This window comes from Cygnus olor, chromosome 5, assembly GCF_009769625.2.
Source record: "Cygnus olor isolate bCygOlo1 chromosome 5, bCygOlo1.pri.v2, whole genome shotgun sequence".
Classification (NCBI taxonomy): Eukaryota; Metazoa; Chordata; class Aves; order Anseriformes; family Anatidae; genus Cygnus; species Cygnus olor.
In genome coordinates this window covers 32,716,527-32,739,666 of record NC_049173.1, presented here as the reverse complement: position 1 = coordinate 32,739,666, position 23,140 = coordinate 32,716,527, and the positions used below count along the sequence as shown (strand labels likewise).

At 36.2% G+C, this 23,140-nt stretch overlaps 1 protein-coding gene across 11 annotated transcripts in view; it reads right to left on the bottom strand.

Moving 5' to 3' along the window:
- The window catches only part of PHF21A (PHD finger protein 21A), a 133,838-nt gene that overhangs the window by 78,099 nt on the left and 32,599 nt on the right, over window positions 1–23,140 (bottom strand). For 6 of the 11 annotated variants that reach the window (XM_040560143.1, XM_040560142.1, XM_040560135.1 and 3 more), the window contains 3 exons: window positions 18,520–18,653; window positions 14,183–14,215; window positions 11,966–12,052 (listed from right to left, as the gene is read on the bottom strand). In XM_040560143.1, the coding sequence (XP_040416077.1) occupies window positions 11,966–12,052; window positions 14,183–14,215; window positions 18,520–18,573 (174 nt within the window). In that variant the 5' untranslated portion in view covers window positions 18,574–18,653. The remainder of the gene's footprint in view (window positions 1–11,965; window positions 12,053–14,182; window positions 14,216–18,519; window positions 18,654–23,140) is intronic. The other 5 variants (XM_040560145.1, XM_040560139.1, XM_040560141.1 and 2 more) reach the window with 1 other exon arrangement.

Genomic DNA, 23,140 nt, shown 5'->3' with positions numbered 1-23,140 from the left:
ACGCACTTGCTGGTGAAGACTGAGACAAATGTCAGCCGATGATTTTCATTCAAGCAACTTCTGAATAACTTGGAACCCACAAAATCATTCTGAGAAGAAATACATCAAGTTTAATTCCACGTACCCGAGTAGGATTGATGTAACACCTATTAGGATATTACTGAGTAAGAAGCCTTTACATCACTTAATACAAAAGAAAGAAGCAAGGGCAAGACTATTTACCCTTTACCTTCTAAAAGGGCTACATTACTTAACTTCCACTGTACGTTAGTGCCAATGCTTGGAGATCATGTCTGATTATCTTAGCAGAGCTACAAGTCTAATAAATATTAACTCTTGTTCTGAAGGAATTACAGTTTTGAAATGGCATTTATACTCAAAAGTAGAAACCAGAATAAAAACAGTGCAATATTTCAAGTTTTAAACTCTTTTTGAACATAAGGACAGTAACTGTTTCTTACCATTCAAATACAAAAACCCATGTATTATACAAGGAGTTAAACCTAGCACTGCCACACTACAGTCCATGTGATGTTAGCACAGAAAAATAAGCAGATACAATCTATTAGTGTCCCACATAGTGCCACAACACAGCTGCTACTGTCCATGCTCTTCTCAGAGAAATTAAGTTTTAGGGATACTGAAGCTGACATTTATATCACCACAATGTATCTTCCTAATGCAAAAGATAAAAGCAGCACATTTGGATTTATTACCAAAAAAACTCCAAAAACACAACATCTATAAGCTGTGGTTTTGCCTGGTTTATCTAGGAAAAAATGCATTTTAAAGCAACAGTACATTAAACCCACCTAGTATAGCTGTTTCTAAAACTATTTGGCTATTTATTTCCTCTCTTTTATGTACTCTAGTTTTATGATTGACATTACGTCTAGCAATTTTTGGTGACATCAGAGAAATTGCTAGCAGATCTGTCCAGCTCACAAGCCAGGTTGTCTGACACCCTCCTGCCTGTCTGCAGTGGGTGCATCATCTTGGCATCTTGCAGTGCCGACATCTTTGCATTCCAGGTGTCGATTTCAATGGGTTCATGAAGTTTTTTCTCTACAGTTCTCAATATAAGTGGATTTAAAGGCTTTCCAATTACAAAACTAGGGAGAATACTGGAGACCTGGCTAACAATTAAAGTGGCTTCATATTTTAAGTTAATTGGACTCTAGCCATAGGATTCCTTGGATTTTAAGATCAGAATTGACACTCACTGAGGGGCCTGACCCAATGCTCCTGTTAACAGGAGACGCCTGTAGCTCTAAACGGCAGGTGCAGAGAATATTGAAGTAGCTGAAGTGATAGACAAATTCATAACAGCTCCTAAAGACACTTCATATCATGACTAAACATCCTCTCAAAAAGACCTTTCCATTAATGGATCAAAATTCTATTTGTAGTATCTGTATTTCTCATCAAACAGTATTTTTTGGCTCAAAAATTAAGACCTTGCAGAAACTTCATTCTTGACTGTTGAAATTATGTCAGACAAAAGCTACGCAACTACTGAAATACATTTAAAAGTAATTTGGGAGAAATTATCAAGTCTCTCACCAGTTTTCCATAAAGAAAATCATTATAAACTCCAAATCTGTTTTGTAATAGCTATGTATAAGTGAATATTTAAAGGAAATTAACATATAACACTACATTACAGTTAAAGACAAAATCTTTCAAATCATTTTTGCCTGTATCTATAAATATAAATTAGTCTCATTTGCTTCTGAAAAAGCAGCCTAATATCTGATTAAAATGAATCTTCTCCACCATGTACGATTTTGTGCACCTACATCCTTTATACAATAACTCTTGAAGTTCCTAAGTCTGTTAAAAGTAGACCTACAACCCATGACAAATTTGGACAGGTATGCAAACAACAAGACAGAAGTTCAAAAGGAGGAAATCATTTTCAGTTCTCTAAAGAATAGTTAAGTTGTGTGGGCATTTAAAATAAAATGGGAACATGCTGTAACCACCTGCTTGACACTTATATGATACCCAGCTTCCCTGCAGAGGATCATTTTCTCCCAAAGGTGCTAAAGCACCAGCCCTGGTTTGGTAGCAGAAGAAATCTTAATGTTTAGACAGAGCAAGATTTCACTTTTCATCCATTTCAAGTGGACAATTTCCATGTACTAGAGCATCCCAACAAGTCATTTCTGAAGAGTCTTGCCGTATGTAAGAAACATCTATCAAACCTGCCTTCAAAAGCAGGATTCCTGCACATTACAGAAGACAGTATATTGAGAAAGAAGTTCTTTGTATGGCAGGCAGAACTGAACCTTAGTCAGGAAACCAATTCTCATCTAAAAAAAAAAATAAAGAAACCAAAAAGCTTCTTCTGGTCTCAAGTTTCAGAAAACGTAGTACCTGTAAGCCACACAACTTTAATTGCCCAGAAGATAGATGTTAGGAGCTTAGCATTCTGAGCTTCTGTAAAACTGCTTCCCCCACTGACTTACTCTGAGAATGGGACTGTTTCTGTTTCTTAAGATATATGACAAAATTTACAACGAGTTGGAGAATTCACGAATACAGTTTTGTGCAAGCCAATCACAAAGGCATTTGTCACTAGCCCCAAGGCGCACATGGAGCTTTTGAGGTTAGAAAGTTGCTGACACAATAATCAGGCACTTCCACACTGCCTAGGGCTGGACGCAACTCTAAAGGACAAAGCATTGCTCTGAAAAGCTGCCATACTAGAATGAACTGAAGCAAATTATAAAGAGAGTGCATGGATATGGAGCAAAAACTACACAGGCCCAAAGACTGCCAAGTATTCATATTTTCAGAAGTCTAAAATAAAAGGACAGCCACTCATTCTGCAGGATATTAAGCAACTCTAAAACATATTTCTTAAAAATTCACATCACATACACAGAGGAAAAATAAGGTAAATACATTCAGCCTTCTATAAACAGTACAATGCACTTCTCCTTCTCTTAGCAAACACCATCACTAAGGTTTCACTTATCGGTTAAGGAGAAAGCTGGCTCATTCCTCCTTGCTACATATGGCAGCCCAGATCTAACTCTTTTAAATACCAGTGTCCATTTACTATTACTCACTGTCAACGTTTTGCCAATGACATCTTGAGAAAGAAGAAAAAGAAATCACAACTACTTAACTGTTTCTAACTCACCTCACCTAGCCTTGAAGAGAATTTACTGCACAAAGAAGAAGTGCTCATGACAACTCCGGTGCTTTCTCATGTCCGTTAGAAGACAACATTTAGAATTTCTCACTATTAAAAGAATACAGAATAAGAATTCCTTTTCATAAAATAGATCAAATAAATGTTATAGGGAAAACACTTTCTCTACCTCTTGACACAACTTAAGTTTGAATTATTATAGTTAACTCCACCAAAATTTCCATCAGAGTTCTACACTTGTCACTGCCTAATACTTACCAATTTTGTTTCCAAAGGTAGCAAAGGTCGAGAAAGACAATGCACCTTGCACGCCAACACCAGCCTTTACTGACTTAGTAGGAAGGAGGAAAAAAAAAGTCTCAAAGAATAACGGACCTAATTAAAACAGAAATAAAAAACACGCCAAGAAAACCTACATGATACCTGGCCTCAAGCACCTGCCTCCTGTAACAGTGAAGCTCCCAGCCAGGTGCCTCTGCTGGCTAGTTACTGCAACACACCAGCAGGGAAAGGTTGCTCTAAATAGATCACAGGCTTTCTGGAGTTTCTAGAAGTCAAACAAAGTATCTTAAAAATCAACCCAGAAATAATACCGAAAAAAAATGACTTTATGCAACACTGCAAATATTAGAATTCACCTTGACTTGACCCACCTTTGAAGAAATAAAGTATCTTCATTATTTTATGGACAGAAAATACATACTGGTTGATGATTTCACTGAATGCTGATGTTTCCTGAGAATGAAGACTGCATTCTGTTCCTACAATAGTGTCAATACAGGAAAGAAAGCACACAGATTTACTGAAACCCTAAAAGGCATTCTTATCCTTCTATCCTTAAGTCCATTCTCTCTTTAAACCCTTTGAGGCCCAATCTTACTACAGCCTCCATGATAAAATAAGAAACTTATACTGACTACACCACTAAGGGCAGATAACGTTTATTTGAATTGAAAACCAAACCCTAAAAATAAACTTTTACAAAAACTTTACATGCACTTGGCCCTCTCGCTCTTCCTTCATATACACCTTTGTCTCCAAATCACTTCCAGAAAGGCACAACTCCTCTTTATCTATCCAGTGTCCATCAATAAACCTCCAGCACACCTATAAAATGCCACTGCGATTAAAAGAAACCAGTTCCAAACATTGTGCAACAAATCACATTCATTTCAGTCCTTTTCACAAATAAGCATGGGGAGTTGAACTGAATGCTTCAACAATGCAGGTTGTAATGCGTAACTGATATGTTGGAAAATACTGCCTAAGGCTAACTGTCCTTGTCAGTTTTGTCCTTGGCATAGTAGCATTAAGTTTTTGCTAATAAAAGTATTTCAGTCTATAGCTGTACTATACTCATTGTGCAAGAAAAAAAAAAATCAGTTTCAGGAAGTGGCTTCTTTTCAAATCAACTAACTTAGCTGAGAAAAAACAGCAAAAGGAAAGTTTTTGCATCATTTCTAAGCATGAGACATACTGTCTTTCTCTCTTCCAAAATTCACCCCAGTTCACAAAAGAGATTGGGACCAAACAATTGAAATAGGAGCTAAAGATCCATAAGGCTTTTGAAAAAGCAGATCCCTGGATTTGATTCTCCTTATAACACTGATACACTTGGAATAAGTCAAAATATTGTTCCTTCAGCCGTGAGGTCATTCTGCTAAGGTAAGGAGAACAGAGCACAGCAAGTGAAATCCACAGGTCCTAACAGCTGGCCTAGCAAGTTATGCTGCCTATTTAAAAGTAAATCCAATTATTTTCACAGATCAACACACTCAAGTGATTTATTGTACTCTTCAGTGATGGAAGGCATTAGTATGGGAATTAAGGAAATGCAGTTTATTTCCAGCTTTGTGGCTGACCCACATATTAATGCTCTTCCGTCTTTCATTTTTCTCCCATTGTTTCCTAAACAAGACTGATGTTTAAACATTTACAGTGCAATATAAAAATGTGAGTGTTGCTCATCTGGACACACTCAAGTACCTTCATTTGCACTAGCTTCTGTGCAAACAGCAAAGCTGCCCCTGTAGGGTAGGTCACCTCTCTACACAGGCTTGTGCAATAGACACAAGGCATGACTTCAACTATTATCGAACATTCCCATACAACAAAAAAATATCTTGAGCCAAAGGTCCCCACAAAGGGATGTACCTAGCACAGTGAGATTTTGATTTCAGTTAGGGGGAAAAAAAAAAAAATCTAATACAGCAATATTATCTTCCAATTTCCATTTCTAAATTGTGCTTTTAGCTTAACAGAACTGGTTAATCTGTTCTCTTATAAAATTCACTGGTGAATTTAATCCCTTTTACCAGCTCCCAAATAAGACACCTAAAGGGTGCTAAATAAAACATCCCAAATCCCCGTCATCACAATCTGATGTTTCTCCCACCTTTCCTCCAAGTATGAAAGGGAATGGTGGTAGGCTTTGAAATAACTACTGACATGTGAGGTTACCCAGCAAGTCAAAACATGCAGGAGCAACTAATAACCAACTCTTGACATCAATAGGGGATTTTCAAGGAAATACTGTAGTTTAACTGCCATTTCTATCTACAAGGTTGCTTTTCAAACAGAGCAGGCTATTTTGGAGATATAAGCCAAGGCACATGAAGATTAAAGATGCATCCAGCTAGGCTCCATTCAAAAAGTTCTCCAGCTGCCTCCAAATCTGGCTTAAATACTGTATGAATTCAAAAAATCAAAAGTTGAGCCAGACAGTCATTGCTAAAAGAGGGCTAGCAGGAGGAAGATGCGGATGTCTCTTTTTATTTTTAATGCATAAAAAAATAGTAATTTGTGTTTCCCAAATTAAGTTACTCCAGTGCTTATGTATATTAGATATGCAAAAATGAACTTCACAAACCAACAGTAAGAAATCTAGATGGAGTTATTTAAGAGGAGAATGGGAAATCCAACTTTAGATGCAAGTATGGGGTTTAATCAAGATTTAGCATTACAAAAGGTTTGAGAAAACTTAGCAATATTTCAGTCATCACATGCAAATGACTAACATCAATTTTGCAAAAAGTTTGGGGCAAAAGATGCAGCAGGGAGAGATGCGTGCACTTTGCCTATCTAAAATCATCTGTACAACATTCAAAATTTGTTTCAGCCAGTACATCTTGAGAATATGGAAGATGATGACTTAATGAGAAAGTCATTATATTCACATTTTCACACAATATTTGGATGCAAATTAAATAAATGTCAACATTAAAATAGTAAGCTCACACAGATCTCTCAAACATTCACCTTCTGAACAGGTGCTGTTCACACTGATCAGAGGTTCAAAACATTCTTATGATTCACAGAGGCAGGTCAACCAGACGTAAGGAGGAGTTACTTTTTGATAGGGAAAACTGAGCGACTACATCAAATTATCGAAGAAACAACCTACAACTGTCAATTCTGGGAGGGGACAAGGCTAAATGTATCACTACATTTCATTATTAAAACTGAACTCTGGGAAGGCACAAAATTGTTTTTCATATATTTTAAGACTGCTTATAAGCAGTTGGCATAGACGGATGCTATAGTTACATGGAAATTAGCCTATCATTTGTGCCATTTACTTAAAAAAGATAGGTGCTCAGTAATAGGTATAGCTCCAGATTAACAACTGGAACTGAAATAAGCCTCACCTGCTTCGAGTTATTAGTTATTACACATTCAGATGGCATATTTGCACACCGCCTCCATTACTGACAGAATAACTGGCATTTTAATGTGCCCTTGATGGAGCTTAGGGAAAGGAAGGATTAGAAAACTCCAGACACAACTGACGGAAGTGAGTGACTTCATTATTTATTTCCGTATTTTGAATACTAAAATTCTCATGGACTTCAATGGGTACACCTAAAATACACAGGCATATCTTGCCTACCTTTTAATGAACAATACAGATGCATTTTAAGTGCTCTTTCCTCCCTGTTCAGTGTACCTGCTTCTCTCCTGCTCTCCATCCCTCTTGCACAAACTCACATTCCTCTCACCAAGGCACAGCATTTCATGCTTACAGAATATGACAGAACATGTTTTGGGTACAACTTGCTGATAATGTGTTCAAAAGGCTCCATGAAATTCACCTTTACTATAGATGACAAGCATGCAAGAAGGACCAAACTCACAGGAGGCATTTATGCATATTGCCCAATCTTTTTATTACTCAGTCATGGTACCTGGAATAAAATATAGCAACATTAATCCCTCATCTGACAATTTTTGAAGACTTGACAAGGTTTCCTCAACCAGTTTTAAACCTTAAATGTTTACACTTATACAACCATTAAAAAACATGGTTAAATTACACCACCCATTCTTAAAATCCCCTCCAAACCTTTGCTTGTTATTTAGTGGCAGGTTAAAAGGAATCTTACCCTACGCATACAGGATTTGGAATAATCTTAACTACCCCAATTTGCTGTGAGCTTTAAATACAACCAAAGTCAGTAGATTTGCCTATTCACAATGTCGAAGTTATAACAAGATAATCTTGCTTTTTCAATGTGTGTTCTACCTGGTGACGTTCCACAGTTTCAACTAGTCTCGCAGTAAAGTATGTAACCCCCTCCCCTCCAAAAAATAAATACACAAATATCCTTACACTGACAACTATTTTTAGTACTTTTTCAGGTAAGAGTACACAGCTCTTTAAAATCAAAGGAACAAAAGGTATCCACTTTATTCTTTCCACGTCAGAGCAAATGCATTCAAATACAAGTCTAGCTTTCACAAGACTGTTTTCTTGAAGATTAAATGAATTTCATTGCAACTTAACTACACCAACAGACATTTCCAATTTATTTTTCAAACACAGAGAAAACAATGCGTTATTTCTTTAGTAATATAGTAAAAGGGTGATGGTGATAGGCATAAGATCAAAAGATCCTATTCCTGTAAGCTTTCTTCCCCATTTAAGACAGAATGTTTCTACAACTTTTCTAAGAAATTGTGATAAGCACAGATGTAGAAATTGCTCCATATTTGACACGACATTGCTAAAAAACGTTTGCTGCCCACTTCTTCTTTTACATTTTTTCAGTCGAATAAACGGACCTCTTCCTTGTCACTGGAATAAAGTACTGTTATGATACATCACCAAGTGATGATACATCTGAAAGAGCATATTATTCATTTTTAATTAACTATGCAAGGAGAGAAGCGGAAAAAGGTGTACTTAAAGATGAACACGGAAATTGTAACCTTACGTTAGCCCTACTCGACTTACTCTACTGCAGTTTTTCACTAGTGTCACTGATAATAATCCAACCCCAAACCAAAAAAAAAAAAAAAGAGTACATGTTGCTAAACATCCTCATGGAACGATTCACGAACAAATTCTTTGTTTTTACTGTAAAGAATATATTTCAACCAAATAAAAACTGAATGGTACATGTAATCATGGGTAAACTTCTAGAAAACAATGCCAGGAGAAGACACTATTCAAGAATACATGGAATGGAAGAGCGCTGAAGACGGTATTACCTTATAAACATGCAAAAACAACATTGTTTTAAAAAAGCATAATAAAATCAAAGCTACACAGCAACATAATTCATATTTAAAACCCAAGTTTATATTTCACAATTAAAATCACAATTAAAACTTGCAAAAAAGTTACTCCTGAATTTTTTTTAATTAAAATAGACAAGTAGGGGTAGGTTGGGAAGGCAGAGATTGGGGTGGAATCTGAATATCAGTTTTAAAAGAAATGCAATCAGAATTTCCAAACTGTAACTCTGACATTTATAGCTGAGGAACAAGACTGTTAAACTGAATTCACCTTTCTGCCCCAAGAATGGAAAAGTGAGGTAAACCCAGTTTAGAGCTCTGTAATAACAACAAAGAGACCAGCAGAGGAAAATAATTGTCTGAAGGATTCACATGTACTGCTCTCTAAATGCAAATTACGTTCAAGCAAGTTTTCCTCTTTCTGAAGTTTCCTCCATATGATAACACAATCAGCATACACTGCTCCGTCATCTTTCAGGTGAAACGAATCAAAGCATTTATTTTCACCACTTTCAAGTTTTCAAAACCCCTATGAGTATATGACATACCTCGTGCTGTAACAGTTTAACCCTGCATCAGCTAACAAATTTCTTTAGGTTTAAGCCTACACACAGCATTAGCCTATTTGCTTTCTCTTTGTACTTTGCCAGATCTCTTCAATTTCACAAACTTCTGAACAGAGCTGTCATTATTAATTCTCAGCAAGAAACCCAAGCCACTATGAATCATTGCAGTGACTGGCACCAAGTGTCGGCACTACTCTCACAATGCTGCAGAAAAGGAGAGAAATCCTAAAGCAACTGAAAGCTTTTAGCTAAGCTACCACTGCGTCGGTTCTTGCACTGTAAGTCTTCATGCAACTTTATTAAATGAGAGAGCAAAAAAAAAGGGTACATTAGGCTCGTATAACATTTCAGAAGCCAGAAATATTTCAACATTCTGCTTTTGTAACATCAGGGTCTCAGCTCCACTCCACGGTCTCAGAAAAGGGATATCACACAGGCTGGAGCTTTAATATTTCACACTTCATTAAAAGCTGATAAAATAGTGACAATAATGCCTCCCATAACTGTCCACAGTGCAAGTGTTAGGCCCTCAGAGTTTATTCATTGGACATTAAACATCAAGACTACTTGGCTCTAAACAAGATTACAGAAAACAGACGTCGTACGTTCCTTCTTCCTCAAGAAACACACTAGACAGTACCAAGAATTTTTACTATACAGAATTACACATCCCCACCCTGTGTGAAAATTAAATTGTTGGATAATATTCTCCCCATAAAACAATTGATAATAATTATTTTTCCCAAAATAAGAAGTAGAAGCGAGAACAGAAGAAGGCTTTGTTATAGTCTCTGTAAAGCTGCTTAACTCTGCATTGCCAAGCCACAGCTGTCTATACAACAGATTCCTACAATTAAGAGGGAGTAAGCATTTCTCTGCATTGGAAAGTTTTTGTTCTATTTTTTTCCCCTCCTCCTTCTCTCCTTCTAGAACTCATTTACCACAATCATTGCATTTTAGCACCCATACTACTTTAACAACACTATCTTCTGGGACACTGGCAGCTCTGTGCTCTAATGGTAAATTAATGAAATTAAGTATTTAAACTTCAACGGTGAGAGAAGGTCACTGTCCTATTGACAGCGAAAACTATAAAATACAAAGACTGAAACCAAACCATGACTTCATATTTACTGTATTCTCTGTGTGGTGGAAGTAAAAACAGAAACTTATTTTTAAATCTTTTGGAAACATAGCCCATGTTAATCCCCATGAACAAGTGTGCTTCAGCACTCTGAGCTGTAACTTTCAGCTGTGTACAAGGAAGATATAGCTGTGGGTTTTTTTAAGAAATGGATAATTTAAAGCAGTGTATACACTAACATGCATTTCATAACGTAACTTAAAAGTTATGAATCAGTTTAAAAGTTACAACAAGATATTTTCTTATCTTCCACTCACTATCGCACTGCCTACCCCTGTTGATCATGTGAACTGGTAGTCAATATAATTTGCTTTGTGGCATCAAGGCAAGCTAATTTTGAAATTATCATGGGCCTCCAGAGCTTACCAGAGAATTCTGAAGCTGCTTGCTGTGAGACACAGCCACATGCAGAGGCTCATGCTGGTTTTAGAAAATCATCTTCAAGAGAGACATGCCATCACAACAGCAAAACCTCAGTTTTTGCTGAATTAGTATTCTCATTAAAAAATCATTTTCTTTATTATCCTTACATGTTCTTTCCTAGACTCATTGTTCCACTACTAAAACATACTATAATTTTTAGTAAACAAAATTTCTAGATAAATGTTAATCACTGTCTATTCCTTTTCTTAAGAAAGGCAGTTGTTTCAGTATGGGAAAAGGTAATTCTCAGAGCAGATACAGATAATGAGTGATGAATGGAGGTATCTAGATATGACACTGATGTGTAACTCTATCCTTACCTATGCACACATTTCAAAATGTTCCCCATCTTCAAAAGGTGTAAGCTCCTGACCCTAGCAACCAACCTAATTTGGTTCAGTTATTGACCCAACAGCAACACAATCAGGGACTTCTAAGTTTTTCAGGGTTTCTGTGTACAAAGTTTTGTGTTTTGTTAAAAAACACAAATGAGAACAAGTTTTCAGATGTTTTCAGATGTCTCTGTTATTTTCCTTCTAGTTACCCGCAAGACGCATCATCCAGTTCCACAGTGTTTCTATAAAGCATTCAGTTATAATTATTACTAATACTTAAGACCTATTGAAGAGAATTCCTACAAAATAGCAAATGTAAGACAATTGAAATGCAATTTATCGTGGTAAAAACAGGAACAAGTCTCCAATTCATCTCGTAGGTACCTAAGCTAACATGTATTTAGTTGGGCTTGACACAAAGGAAAATTCCACCATCCTCATTTAGAATTGCACAGTCTGAACCAATGAAAACAGAATCTAAAGATTTGCCTAAAGCAGGATGTTCTGGTTTAGAATAAATTTCAAAATAACAATAAAGGAAGTGACAAAATTATTTCATTTTCCCAGCTCCCTTAATACAAACCATTAGTTTCGATGCTAGGTAATTTGTTGTTATAGCTTCCACTGATTACAGTAGTTGCTTGTTTGATAGACTTTCAATAATTCATCCTATCTTTCGTTGAGAGAAATCAAATACAAATCCCAAATGCCTGTTTGCCCATACTTATTTTTGCACTTCAAAAAAAAAAATAGCAGCACTCTTGGAAGCTGGGAGAATATACATCTTTAGAAAAGGGTGTTAAAAACATCTCCCTACCTGTTTCTCACTCAGAGCTGTGATTTTGGCTTGAAGTTCGTGAAGCTGTTTCTTCAAATCAGCATTCTGATTAGAAAGAAAAAATATCTGTGAGAAAGATATTCCATTTGTTAACATAGAGTAGTAGCAGGAAGGTTTTTTTTTTTTTCATATTATACTACAGATAACAGCACCTCTGGATGTACAGCCAATAAAATTCAAGAGGCTCAACAAAGCCTTACTTAAGTCACTGAGTGCAAAAACCATCAGAGGACCCTTCTAGTACTCAAAGAGACAACTCAGTTTGGAATTCAGATTTCATTGAACATCCATTAGTGCTCACCACAATATAAAGCATTTATACATTCCATCAAGTTTACAAATTAAACAAGAAATGTTCGTCAATATATAATGCAATTGCATCATATTGAATGCAACAGTATGTCACCTAAAGCACATTCACCTATGCTACTTATGCAAAGACGTTATGCATTTGACTCTGTTGAGCATCAGCAACCATATCTATTAAATCTTAACTGCCACACATGCCAAATGAAGGCTAACATATCTAAATCTTCATTTCCACGTATTTTTATGCCTTAGACTATATTTAAGAGAATTACATCTGCCTTAGCACATCATTCATATCAGCACTTTGCTTACAATAGCACTTTAAGTTTAAGATTTAAAAGCAATAAACATCACTATAAAGATGCAGAGAGAACAATTTTTAGCAGGACTATTTCTTTTCTACTAAAAATAAAATTTAAAAAAGATTTGCACTCAGTTTAAAGCCTGTGAAGCTCTGAAGAAATGTGACAGGGAAGCAAACTTCTCTGCATTTCCCCCCCACATCCCCCCCCCATCATTTATGTTGCAAATTCTTTACACTAGAGGATGTAGGTTTGTTGTGTTACATAGAAATATTAGAACATGAGACTAATATTGTTATAGGAACTTCATGCTCAAGACAACTTGCCCATTTTTATATTCATCCACAATTTCAAAATGTGTAACAATCTCAACTCAGTTATCTCTGGATAGTTCTCTCCAATATAAACACAATCCTAGCAAACCAGATATTGACCAGTCATCCTCCCTTTCTCTGGATTCTCGTTAATGCATTTTTTATCCCAGATTATTAAGAGCTTGGAAGCAGGGACCAGATTCATTCTTCCTGGCTTCATGAACTTTGCATGGCTTTTTGCAGCCCTGAGCTGTCTTTCAACGGACACAAACAGAAAGCAAACTACTCTGCAGGCTAATCATTAGCAGACTAGCCCAGCAAGTAAGAGCAGCAGACCTTTCCCAAATCCCATCAGAATAAGGAAGTTCTAGCAAGTAGATTTTCCAATACTATCCTACTCCTCCCTCAACACTTCTGTCAGGGGTCTTTCTGTACTTGACAGTTACAAAAAGCTGTCTTCCCACTTCACTGAGATCAGAAAATATGTACACAGAAAATTACAGTGCATTCAGTACTGTATGGGAATGGAAGCACTTAATAGTAAACCAGAAGTGAGCTGCTTTTCTTTATCCCTGTACTCAACATTTCACACTGGTTAGACTAATTCCACGTAACTCCCCATTCAGATAACTAGAGTGCTTAATTGCTGTGCAAGACAAACCAAGTCTCTTTACACTGTCACTGGGAAAGAGATGACTTCTGCTGTCTACACAAGGAGTCTAGTTATCTAACTTCAGTAGCTCTGAAACACCACAAGGCCTGGTATCCACTCTTCAGACATCACAGTGCTGAAGTTGGATATCTAAGACTGTATTCAACCTGAATATTCTATTCTTCATTTGGACAACATTTCTTGGAAGGAGGATCCTCTCTCTTCTTTTATAATTCAGACAAGAAAAAAGCAAGTGGCAGTTTTTGTAAAGAAAAACTTCCAGTGGAACCAGAAACTTACTTAACACTTGTTACTTAACACTTAACTTACAACACTATTGTACCATAGCGTGCAAGAGCCCCTTGATTTATACTTCTAAGAATGAGACAAAAGGCTCCAAGAGTGTTGGTGAAATTTTTTGTTTAGTTGATTTATCTGCAGGGATTTTTTGTTTTTCTTTTAAAAGAACAATCCAGTCATTGCTTAAAGACTTGCTCATAATAGCTTTCTTTTAAAAACTGTGTTAACATGGAAAAACATGAAGTATCTAAAATTCCCATGCACTGTTATTCCCTGTATTTTTAAGGGTAAATAATATAATACAAAGAGAAATATTTACCTGCGGATCTTGCTTCATTTGGGCAACCAGTTTCTAGAAAGAAAGAGATGCAAAGAGATAAAATTAAGATTTTCATTAAGGATCATACTGAACAGTTTAAAATTAAACATTTTTGGAGAACTTTAAAAAAAATACACATTTCATAGCATTCAATAGCTAGGCATAATCCATGAGGAATTCAATACATATAATTTCCAAACCCATTCTTATTGATATAGTAAAACTATCACTAATCCGCCACTTTTGTTCCCTCTCCTAAACAGTTCTTGAACAAGTGATGCCTTTTTAGGACAATTTAAAGCAGCTGTTTAAACTAATCTAACAGCCATGCCTTCTGTAGAACTGTAGCCTCCTTTGCTTGCAGTCACAAGAAACACAAATCACAGAGAATCACTGCAAATACAAAAGCTGTTTGTGCACTCAAGCACAGAACGTTTCAAGTACTAAGGGAACGCCTGTGTGTTGGCTTGGCTGGTACCACATGGAAGACCCATGTCCAGAAGTATCTCTGCCACTTTCCTCCCTCAGTCAGAGATTGAGATCATTGCAGAAGAGTTGCCCTCCACATCCAAGGGGAAGCAGACAGATGGCTACTATTCACTATTCTTCCTCCTTCATTTCCTTCAGGCAGCTGCAGGAAGATGCTGCCTATTGATAAGCAGGGAAGTTATCAGGCTGTCACTAAAGAAAACTAGAGCCCACAATGAAGAGGCAACAAACCACCACCACCCCCAAATTTCTTTTCTGGTTACAGCCAAGTCTCATCACATTACATTGTTCTTTGCATGTGAGGAAAAAACACGGCAAAGTCTGTACTTTCTTCTCCATTGCCTCATCAAAATCAGGAAAAGGATGAGGAACAGAAAGACAGAACAAAAAGAAGCATGTTTAATTCTACCTGCATTGATAGGGCTCAGAGAATTCACCTTATCAATGATTTTTTAAAGTGTATTTCATTTCACATCCTAAAAGTGGCATTAATCAGAAAAAACATAACAGAGGAATAAGTCTGAGCCAGACCACAGGTTTAACTGCTCTAACATCTTTCCAGTACTAGCCAATAGCAAACATGACCATCAGTAGGAGTACTGCAAAAGTGTAGAGTGTCATCCCCCATCTTTTAGAAATTTAGATCTTGGATGTCTTCAAAGATGGTATCTTAGGCTCAATAGCTAGTAACAAAATTTTCTTCCATTAATCTGCCTTAATTACTTTCTGAACTCAAGAGAACACCACAAATCCTGTAACAATATGTTCCAAAGTTAAACTGTAGTACTCCTAGGTAAAGGGACCTCCTTTTTCTTTTGAATCTGCCTCCTATTAACGTGTGCATGAGGGGCAAATGAAATTATGGAAAGCTATTCCTTTACTGTTTCTCTAGTCATCTTCTTCATACCACATTTTTTCCACATCTCATTCCTCATAAGCCACTCTTTCAGATTGTAAGTCTCCTCACGCACAAGTCATTCCATTGCTTTGTTCACTCTTAGCACGCTTCCCTGTACTTCTCCAGTTCTTCTCCATCACTGGGAGAAAGAGGGATTAAAACTGCATGCAACATTCAAGTACTCTGTACCACAAGAACTGCTTGCTCAGTGCTAATTCAGTCTGCTCTTACAGATACAAGATGGACAGTTTTTCCCAGGCGCATCTCTTGGCATTTATCTACATTGAATATTATTGTTTCATCATTCAGTATTGTGGGAAGTTGAGCTGCTACGTTAGCCATGTGCTTATGTGCTTAGCTCACTTTTCCTCAGTGCTTTCTGCCACATCAGAGTTTGACAAAAAAAAAAAACGGATCTGTTTGTCTTGACACATACAAAGTTCTTGTACAGACTCAATCACAGGACAACATACTCAGTGGCTGTAGATTGTTCATAATGTATTGCTAAATTTATGGATCATGTAATATGGCATCATCCAATCATAAGAAAAATGTTTGCTAAAGTTAAGATATCTTCAAATACTCTGTTCTTTTTGCTAATAAATGAAAAGAGAAAGGATGCTTTTGGTTCTTTCCACCCATCAGCTCGAAGAGTCATCCATGAAGCCCAACCCTGCTGAGAGAATAGCTAAATAGAGTGCCTCTCACACCTCTTGTGATCAAAACCATGAGGAGCAGACTGTTTCAAAATAACCTCAATCAAGTCAACACAGTAGCAGAATAGAGCTCTGCTAGAGTTGATGCATCTCTTCTCAGGAAGAGATTGCTTGGCTATCAAAGATATTTTAATATTTAAATTGTACTCCAATACAGTAAGTGACCTGGTCAGACATCACTTATAGAGGAACCTTCAATCATCGAAATGGAACAAAGAAGCATCTTCTCCTAAACAGCTAAACACCTTCTTCGGGTCTTTATTGGTAGTAGTTTAAGATACACTCTGCCAAACAGGCAGCATCAAAGCTTCAGACAGAGTTCTGAAGCTGAACTGGAATAGGCAGGAAATAACGAGCTATTCTACAAACAAATTTCAATCATACTGAGCACCACTGTCTACAGCTACATAAGCAATCATGACAAGTGACATGCTGCATCAGGAAGTTAGGAGGCTCTGCTCACACAGAGTGAAAAGCTGAACTTCATCACAGACACCTGTCCACCAGGTACAAAAGGAGGACAAAATATGACTGTATGAGTCTTAGCAAGTTTTTTTTTTAAAAAAATAAGTCCTTGGAAAAAAAATAGGTAGGCGATGACAAGTGAGACAATTGTCCAGAAATCCTGGGGCACTGTCAAAAGAAAGGATTTATTATATTTCTAGTTGAAAAAATTAAAATGTAAAGATAAGGTAAGATAATGATAATAAAGAATTTAAATGTATACAGTATAACTCAAACATTTCATTTGAAGATTTTTGTGCCAAAAAACAATTTACATTTCTATTGGTGGCCATTTGAGCAGCACAGCAGCAACCACTTGTCCACAATTCTAGAAGAGTTTACTGAAGCACCAAACATACTACTCTAAGTGTTATTTTCCATTGTAAATATTTAGACTTGTTCTTAACCTTAGTAATTGGAATATACACCTTTCTTGAAGAAGAAGAAAACTTTCCGCAGTAATGGCTTGTCTAGTTTCATCCACTAAAACCATATGTAATCACAGTTAAGTGCAGACCTAACTTTTGATGAGGGCTAGGCAGAGCAAAGGCAAGTGGGACAAAAAATATCTTTAGGATGTTAAAAAAGTCTTCAACATTTTCCAGTCTTCATCCTTTTTCTTCATCATCATTACAAATGGATATGAAAGCTTATTAAAAAATTGTTGCCTCAAAATCTTTGGCTAGTTTATGAGTAAAGAGAAATATAGATACACAACTGGTAAATGCTGTTATACGAACACAAGTATTACTAGAGTTCTGATCACCACATAGCAGATAACATTAAAGTACTTACCAACCTTAAATGTTTTAATGCCTGCAGTAACACCATGGGTAATTTCTGAGTTTTATTACGCCCATAACAAAGCTTCACTGAAGTTTTGAAGGCAAGGGCCCTTGGAGTTTGAGGAGAGCAAAATACTTGTCTGTAGTTCTGGAAATTCATCCATAGCTTTTTATCATTTTTCTCCCCAGCTGAAAGTTGTATCTTTATTAAAGCATATGAAATTTTCATTTTACTAACCCACCCACTCACGTTCTTGCACTATGCTCATCATTGCAAAAACTACTGAACAAGTCATCTGATGACTTGTCTAAACAAGTGTTCTAGGTAACTTGGAAACATTTTCCAAAATTTGCAAAACCGATCAGCATAACTCATTGCAAATTTCTTTTATCCACTGTGCAACAGTTGTCAGTTTCAGGTCCAGAAGAAATACTTGAGAATACTTGGAGAACTGTCCTTTGAAAAGGCTTCGTTGATAAATTTAACATTTTAGACAGCCGCTACTCTGTTTATGTCTATAACAATTTTGTCTCAATACTTGTTTGAATTAATATGCACATGTCCTCTTACCTTTGCTTGGAAGTTCCTCCAACATATTTTCTCATTCCAACTTAATACTGAAGTTGGCTTTAGAATGTCAGAAAACCCTTCCAGACACAAGTTACTGAACAGAGTTTTCTGACTGTTTTTTATCACTTCTACAAAATATCCAAAAAAATCCCCACCCACATCCTGATATGTAGATTTTTTCACATTTGCTAAAAACAAACAGGTGGTAGGGTCAAAATACAGGTATGAAATTCTAAAGCAATTCCAAGCTTGTAAGACAATTACTTCTATAGTTGTAATGGTATTACCCAATACCAACCATTAGTTGTAATAGTATCTGTAATAATAATGTTGCTATTAATTACAAATATAAAGCAAGAAAGAATACAAATTACCTGGTGAACCTGAATTTCCACTTTCAGAGCCTCCTGTAGAGTCTGCAGCTCCATTCTCTACCTTCTCCACTTTCTCTAGATGTGTCTTTGCTGATTCCAGTGCCTTAGTTTCTGGTTTCCTCTCCACAACAGCACTATATGAAAAATAAATGTTTTGCTTAGTTACTGAAAGACAAGTTAATTTGAAAAAAAAAAAAAAAAAAAAAAAAAGTATAACAGAGCAGAAATTCAAGTGAACTATATTCAGCTGCACGCTTCCTAGTCTAGGAAAAAAAAAAGTGATCTTTCAATCACAAGAAATCTAACGGCTGTACAGAATGCCTTCTTTGGGAGTAGTTTCGCCAGATTTGTTACTTCTCACATATCCCAAAAGTTGACATACTTGTACTTTATCCTAGCTTGCAGGCAGTTATTTCCTACCAATATTCCATTGTAGTTGCATATTAAATTAGAAATTTGGCTACTGAGAATGTTTTTAAAAAATCTGCATAGACAAGAAAATATTCTTGGGGCTAAAATTCTGTAACCCTAATAGCAATACATTTTAACCAGAATGTACTGCATTACCATACTTCCATGAGACTTTAGAGCTGTTCTTAGATGGGATGGTCTGCATATAATTTCACAGAACAACATTAACATGCAATGCCTAAAGTTTGTGCTGAGTTAGTCATTTCATATTTTGAAGGAACAGAAGATAGTTATAAAGCACAAGACATTAAAAAGCATTAAGTTTAAAACCCTCTGCTGTTTTCTAGGTAGAATTCCAGTAGGTATGAGTTTACCATCTTCACTTGTACTTCAAACAAATGAATCCCCCTAACCTCTGACAAAGAAAAGCATCGACATCCCTATTTCTAAAAGCCTCGAAAGCTAGACAAGTGATTTTTGTTCAGAAATACGTTAAAAGTATCATGATTCTGAAACAGGATTAAGATTTCCTTCTGTATCCTATATGTTCCAAACACAACAGAACTTGTGTAAAAAATGGATGAAAATATATACAATATCTATATAGAGACGTATATAAATGCATAAGCATAGAATATCTCAGGAAAACCATATATACCAATCTTTCCATCCAGGCATCACACATGAAATTGTTGGAGTGTTAAAGTAATTCCAATTTTTTATCTTTGAAAACTGCTCACAATTATTGCACAAGTATTGTTAACTAAGAGGCCTGCATAATGGGACTTCATTGCTTTCAAAAGGCTAGTGACAGATTAGATTAGGCATGTAGACTATAAAAAGAGAATAATTAATTTAAATTAGAGAATTTTATTTTAATATTGTCTAAATACACAGTATACTTAAGTGTTGGACACGTCTGAATTCCTTAAATAAAAAGTGGTGGGTTTGTTGGTTGGTTGGTTTTTAAATTAGCCTTGTTTCTCTCTCCAAACATCACATTACAAAAAGAGAAGACTATCCAGGGTTTTTGTAAAAGCATTGTATTTAAATTCATTCTTTTTCAGTGCTGTCTGCTGTTAGCTTAAAGTTACTTATTTAAATAACAAAGGCCTGATCAGACTTTCTAGTCAACACATAGAATGACCTTCTACTAGAGTCTCTCCCACACGTGACAGAAGTGCTAGAACAGCTGCCTTTGCAGCACCACTCTCCATAAAATCGTAATTTGTATCAAGGGATACATGGAAGTTACATATAGTTCCCTGTTCTATTACCACAAACCTTAATGAGAAAACAGAACCCTGGATTATTACTTCCAGTCACAGACAAGAACAACTACAGTGTGCATTAAGTCCCTATCACTGCAGTTTCAAAAGAAACCATGCTTCAGGAAACCACGTGGGAGAGTGACTAATGAAAACTGGATCCCACTGCAGAGGCAAAAAGTCTTTCATAAGCCCTGGAAATTCCACTTTGAGGTAAAGATACAGGCAGGCACAAACAAAGTTCTTCTCAGGGCGTCTTCCATGAATGAGATGGCAATCGTGATAAACAGCAACTATCATTCTATGGCTTCATGCTAACTTTAAGGAACAAAACAGAAAAAAAAAGTTGTCCTCAACTGAGAATGTAAAAGATATACACAATTTTAATACACCTGACTGTAAAGCCTAGTACAAGTTCATGTGAAAAGTGATGTGGCACTTCTGAGGAGTAAAAAAAAGACACCACACAAACGCAAAACTTAATTTGACAGGTAGATATTATAAATATAATATTGATGGTTCATACAAAATAATCCAGCTTCATTTCATAGACACCTCGAGCAGATAGATTTTTCACACTAATTTTTAGAAGTTTAAGAAAAAAGCGATAGTGCTTTGTAGAAGCAAGTGGCTGTTCAGCCTATCCATGTTTACACAGTTGTAGACAGGAACAAGGGTAATTTGCTGCTGTACTGGGGAACAAGCAAGCCAGAAAAAAAAACAAAACAATTCTAGTAAGACACCCATCATCCACTAGATCCACCTGACAATGTTTGTTATAATTTCGGATTTTTCTTTTATTGTAATTTTAAAGTTAGATTTTAAGATTTCATAACCACAAACTTTTTTTAAATATATATTAATTAGAAATAGGCATCATACTACAAAAATCCTGTAGAATTAATTTCAATACATAAGACTGAAGCCTCCAAGAAAAGATGAGAGAAAATAAGTGATTTTTTTTTTAATTAAAGCTTTTCTAACTCTTAGCTCTCTTCCTACTGTCCCTCCCTCCAGCATTCCCATTACAGCAACTTGCTTTGCAGTATCATTTACTTCCAGTTGCCTTCTGCTGGCAAAGTGACACGGAAGGACATGGTAAACATGGGAAACTACCTCCTCTCTTCAAAAACTCGTTGTCTCATACATAAGGAAATTATCACTGCTCCATCAGCAAAGGCTCCACAGTAAAGCATAATCTTTTCGCAATCACCTTCTCTCCAGCTGCTGTAGTTGTCACTAGCAGCACCACTGTTCTCCTTCTCAAAAAAAGGACCAATATTGGTGATTACTGGAATTGTGTTAAGTTACAAACAAGATACCATATATTTGGCATGGCAGCCGAGCTGAAGCACACATCACCATCACTTTAAAGATGAGGAAACAGGAAAAGGTCAATGAAGAATTCATCGGGAGGCTCTGGAAGTGTCCTGAGCATCCAAATCATTACTGGGGGTTGGAGAACAATCTTTTTTAAATAAAACAATCATTTTAAAATTTGGCCAAGTTGCCAATTTCTCAAAAATAAAATATATACAGTTGTTACTCAGCTGATGCACTCTAGAACACACTTCTTCTGTAGCTTCCCTCCCCAAGCAGGAATAACTATCAAGTTATCCCTGTCTGAAATTCCCTGAAGTACCTTAAACACTTTGCCAATGTTAATTAAAAAAAGTGATCATTCTTTACATCCAACAAGTCCTAGATTGCTTTTTTCTGCTTTATGTAGAATACATCTAGAAATATATGAGGGCAGCTGGTTAAATATTGTTTGCATTTCCTTCAAAAGCAGGTACAGAACATCCTAAACAAGTGGTCAAACGTTTTTTAAGTGCAAAAATCCTCAATATCCTTGAGCTTTTTTTCTTTCAGATTCAACTTCCAGGGGAGATTTAACAGCTCGAGATCAGTGGCATTATAAACTAGCTACAATATCACATCCTAGGATGTATAAAATTATCCCTGGATTAATCATAAAATATATTGCATTTTCCACTTTACTCTTATGACAGCAGAATTATTATTTTAATTAAAAACCTTGTAAATGATTGAAATTGCATGGACGGGTTGGTCTGCAAACATTCTTCATCCCATTAGTTTTTAAAAGGAAAACATTAAAATGCCTTGTTGAATGCTAGAAACTGCGACCTTCCAAAGGGAAAGCAGAGGACTGGGGAGTACTTGCCTCTCTTGCACATACAGACATACTTCCAAGCCACAACCAGGAAGAACACCAACAGCGAGATGTAAATTTGCCATTCCTTGGATTAATTTCAAGTTTTGGAGGCAGCAGTCCTCCGTTCAATTTCTTGCAGGCACACATTTGTCATAAACAATCCCTTACTTCTGATGTAACTTAAAATTTCACACTCAGAAAAAGTACCACAATTCACCTCAGTTAAAGCAGCACGAATGTTACGTGTTATAAAGCACTGAGACTGGACGAAACCTTAAACTCTACAAGAGTCATGTAAGAGCATTAGTACCTCTCTATTATTATCCCGATTAAAAAAAAAAAATGCAATCCACTTCAGAAACTCTAAGACATCACAAAGCTATTTAAACTATGGCTATTTTGGAAAGTACACTAAAAACACAGCTTATGTAACTTATACACATACACACACACACACACAAACACAAAAACAAAAGGTAGGACATACACAAAAACCATGAATTACTTCTCTAATTACTTCATGGAAGGACCTAAATAACTTAGAATTTTAGAGAGAAGTCTTTTTGCACCCAAAATCCCTTCAGATAAATTTTTCACATTGTACAGAAAAAATAACATTATTATTTTGAATAGATGAAGTTAAATGTCTACTGTACTTACAGACCCTCAGGCCCAAATCTCAACCCTACAGTGAATTATTTATAGGACTGGGGCTTCCATCTGTAACATTTACTTTTTAAGATTTAATTTCTGAATATAAGAACAG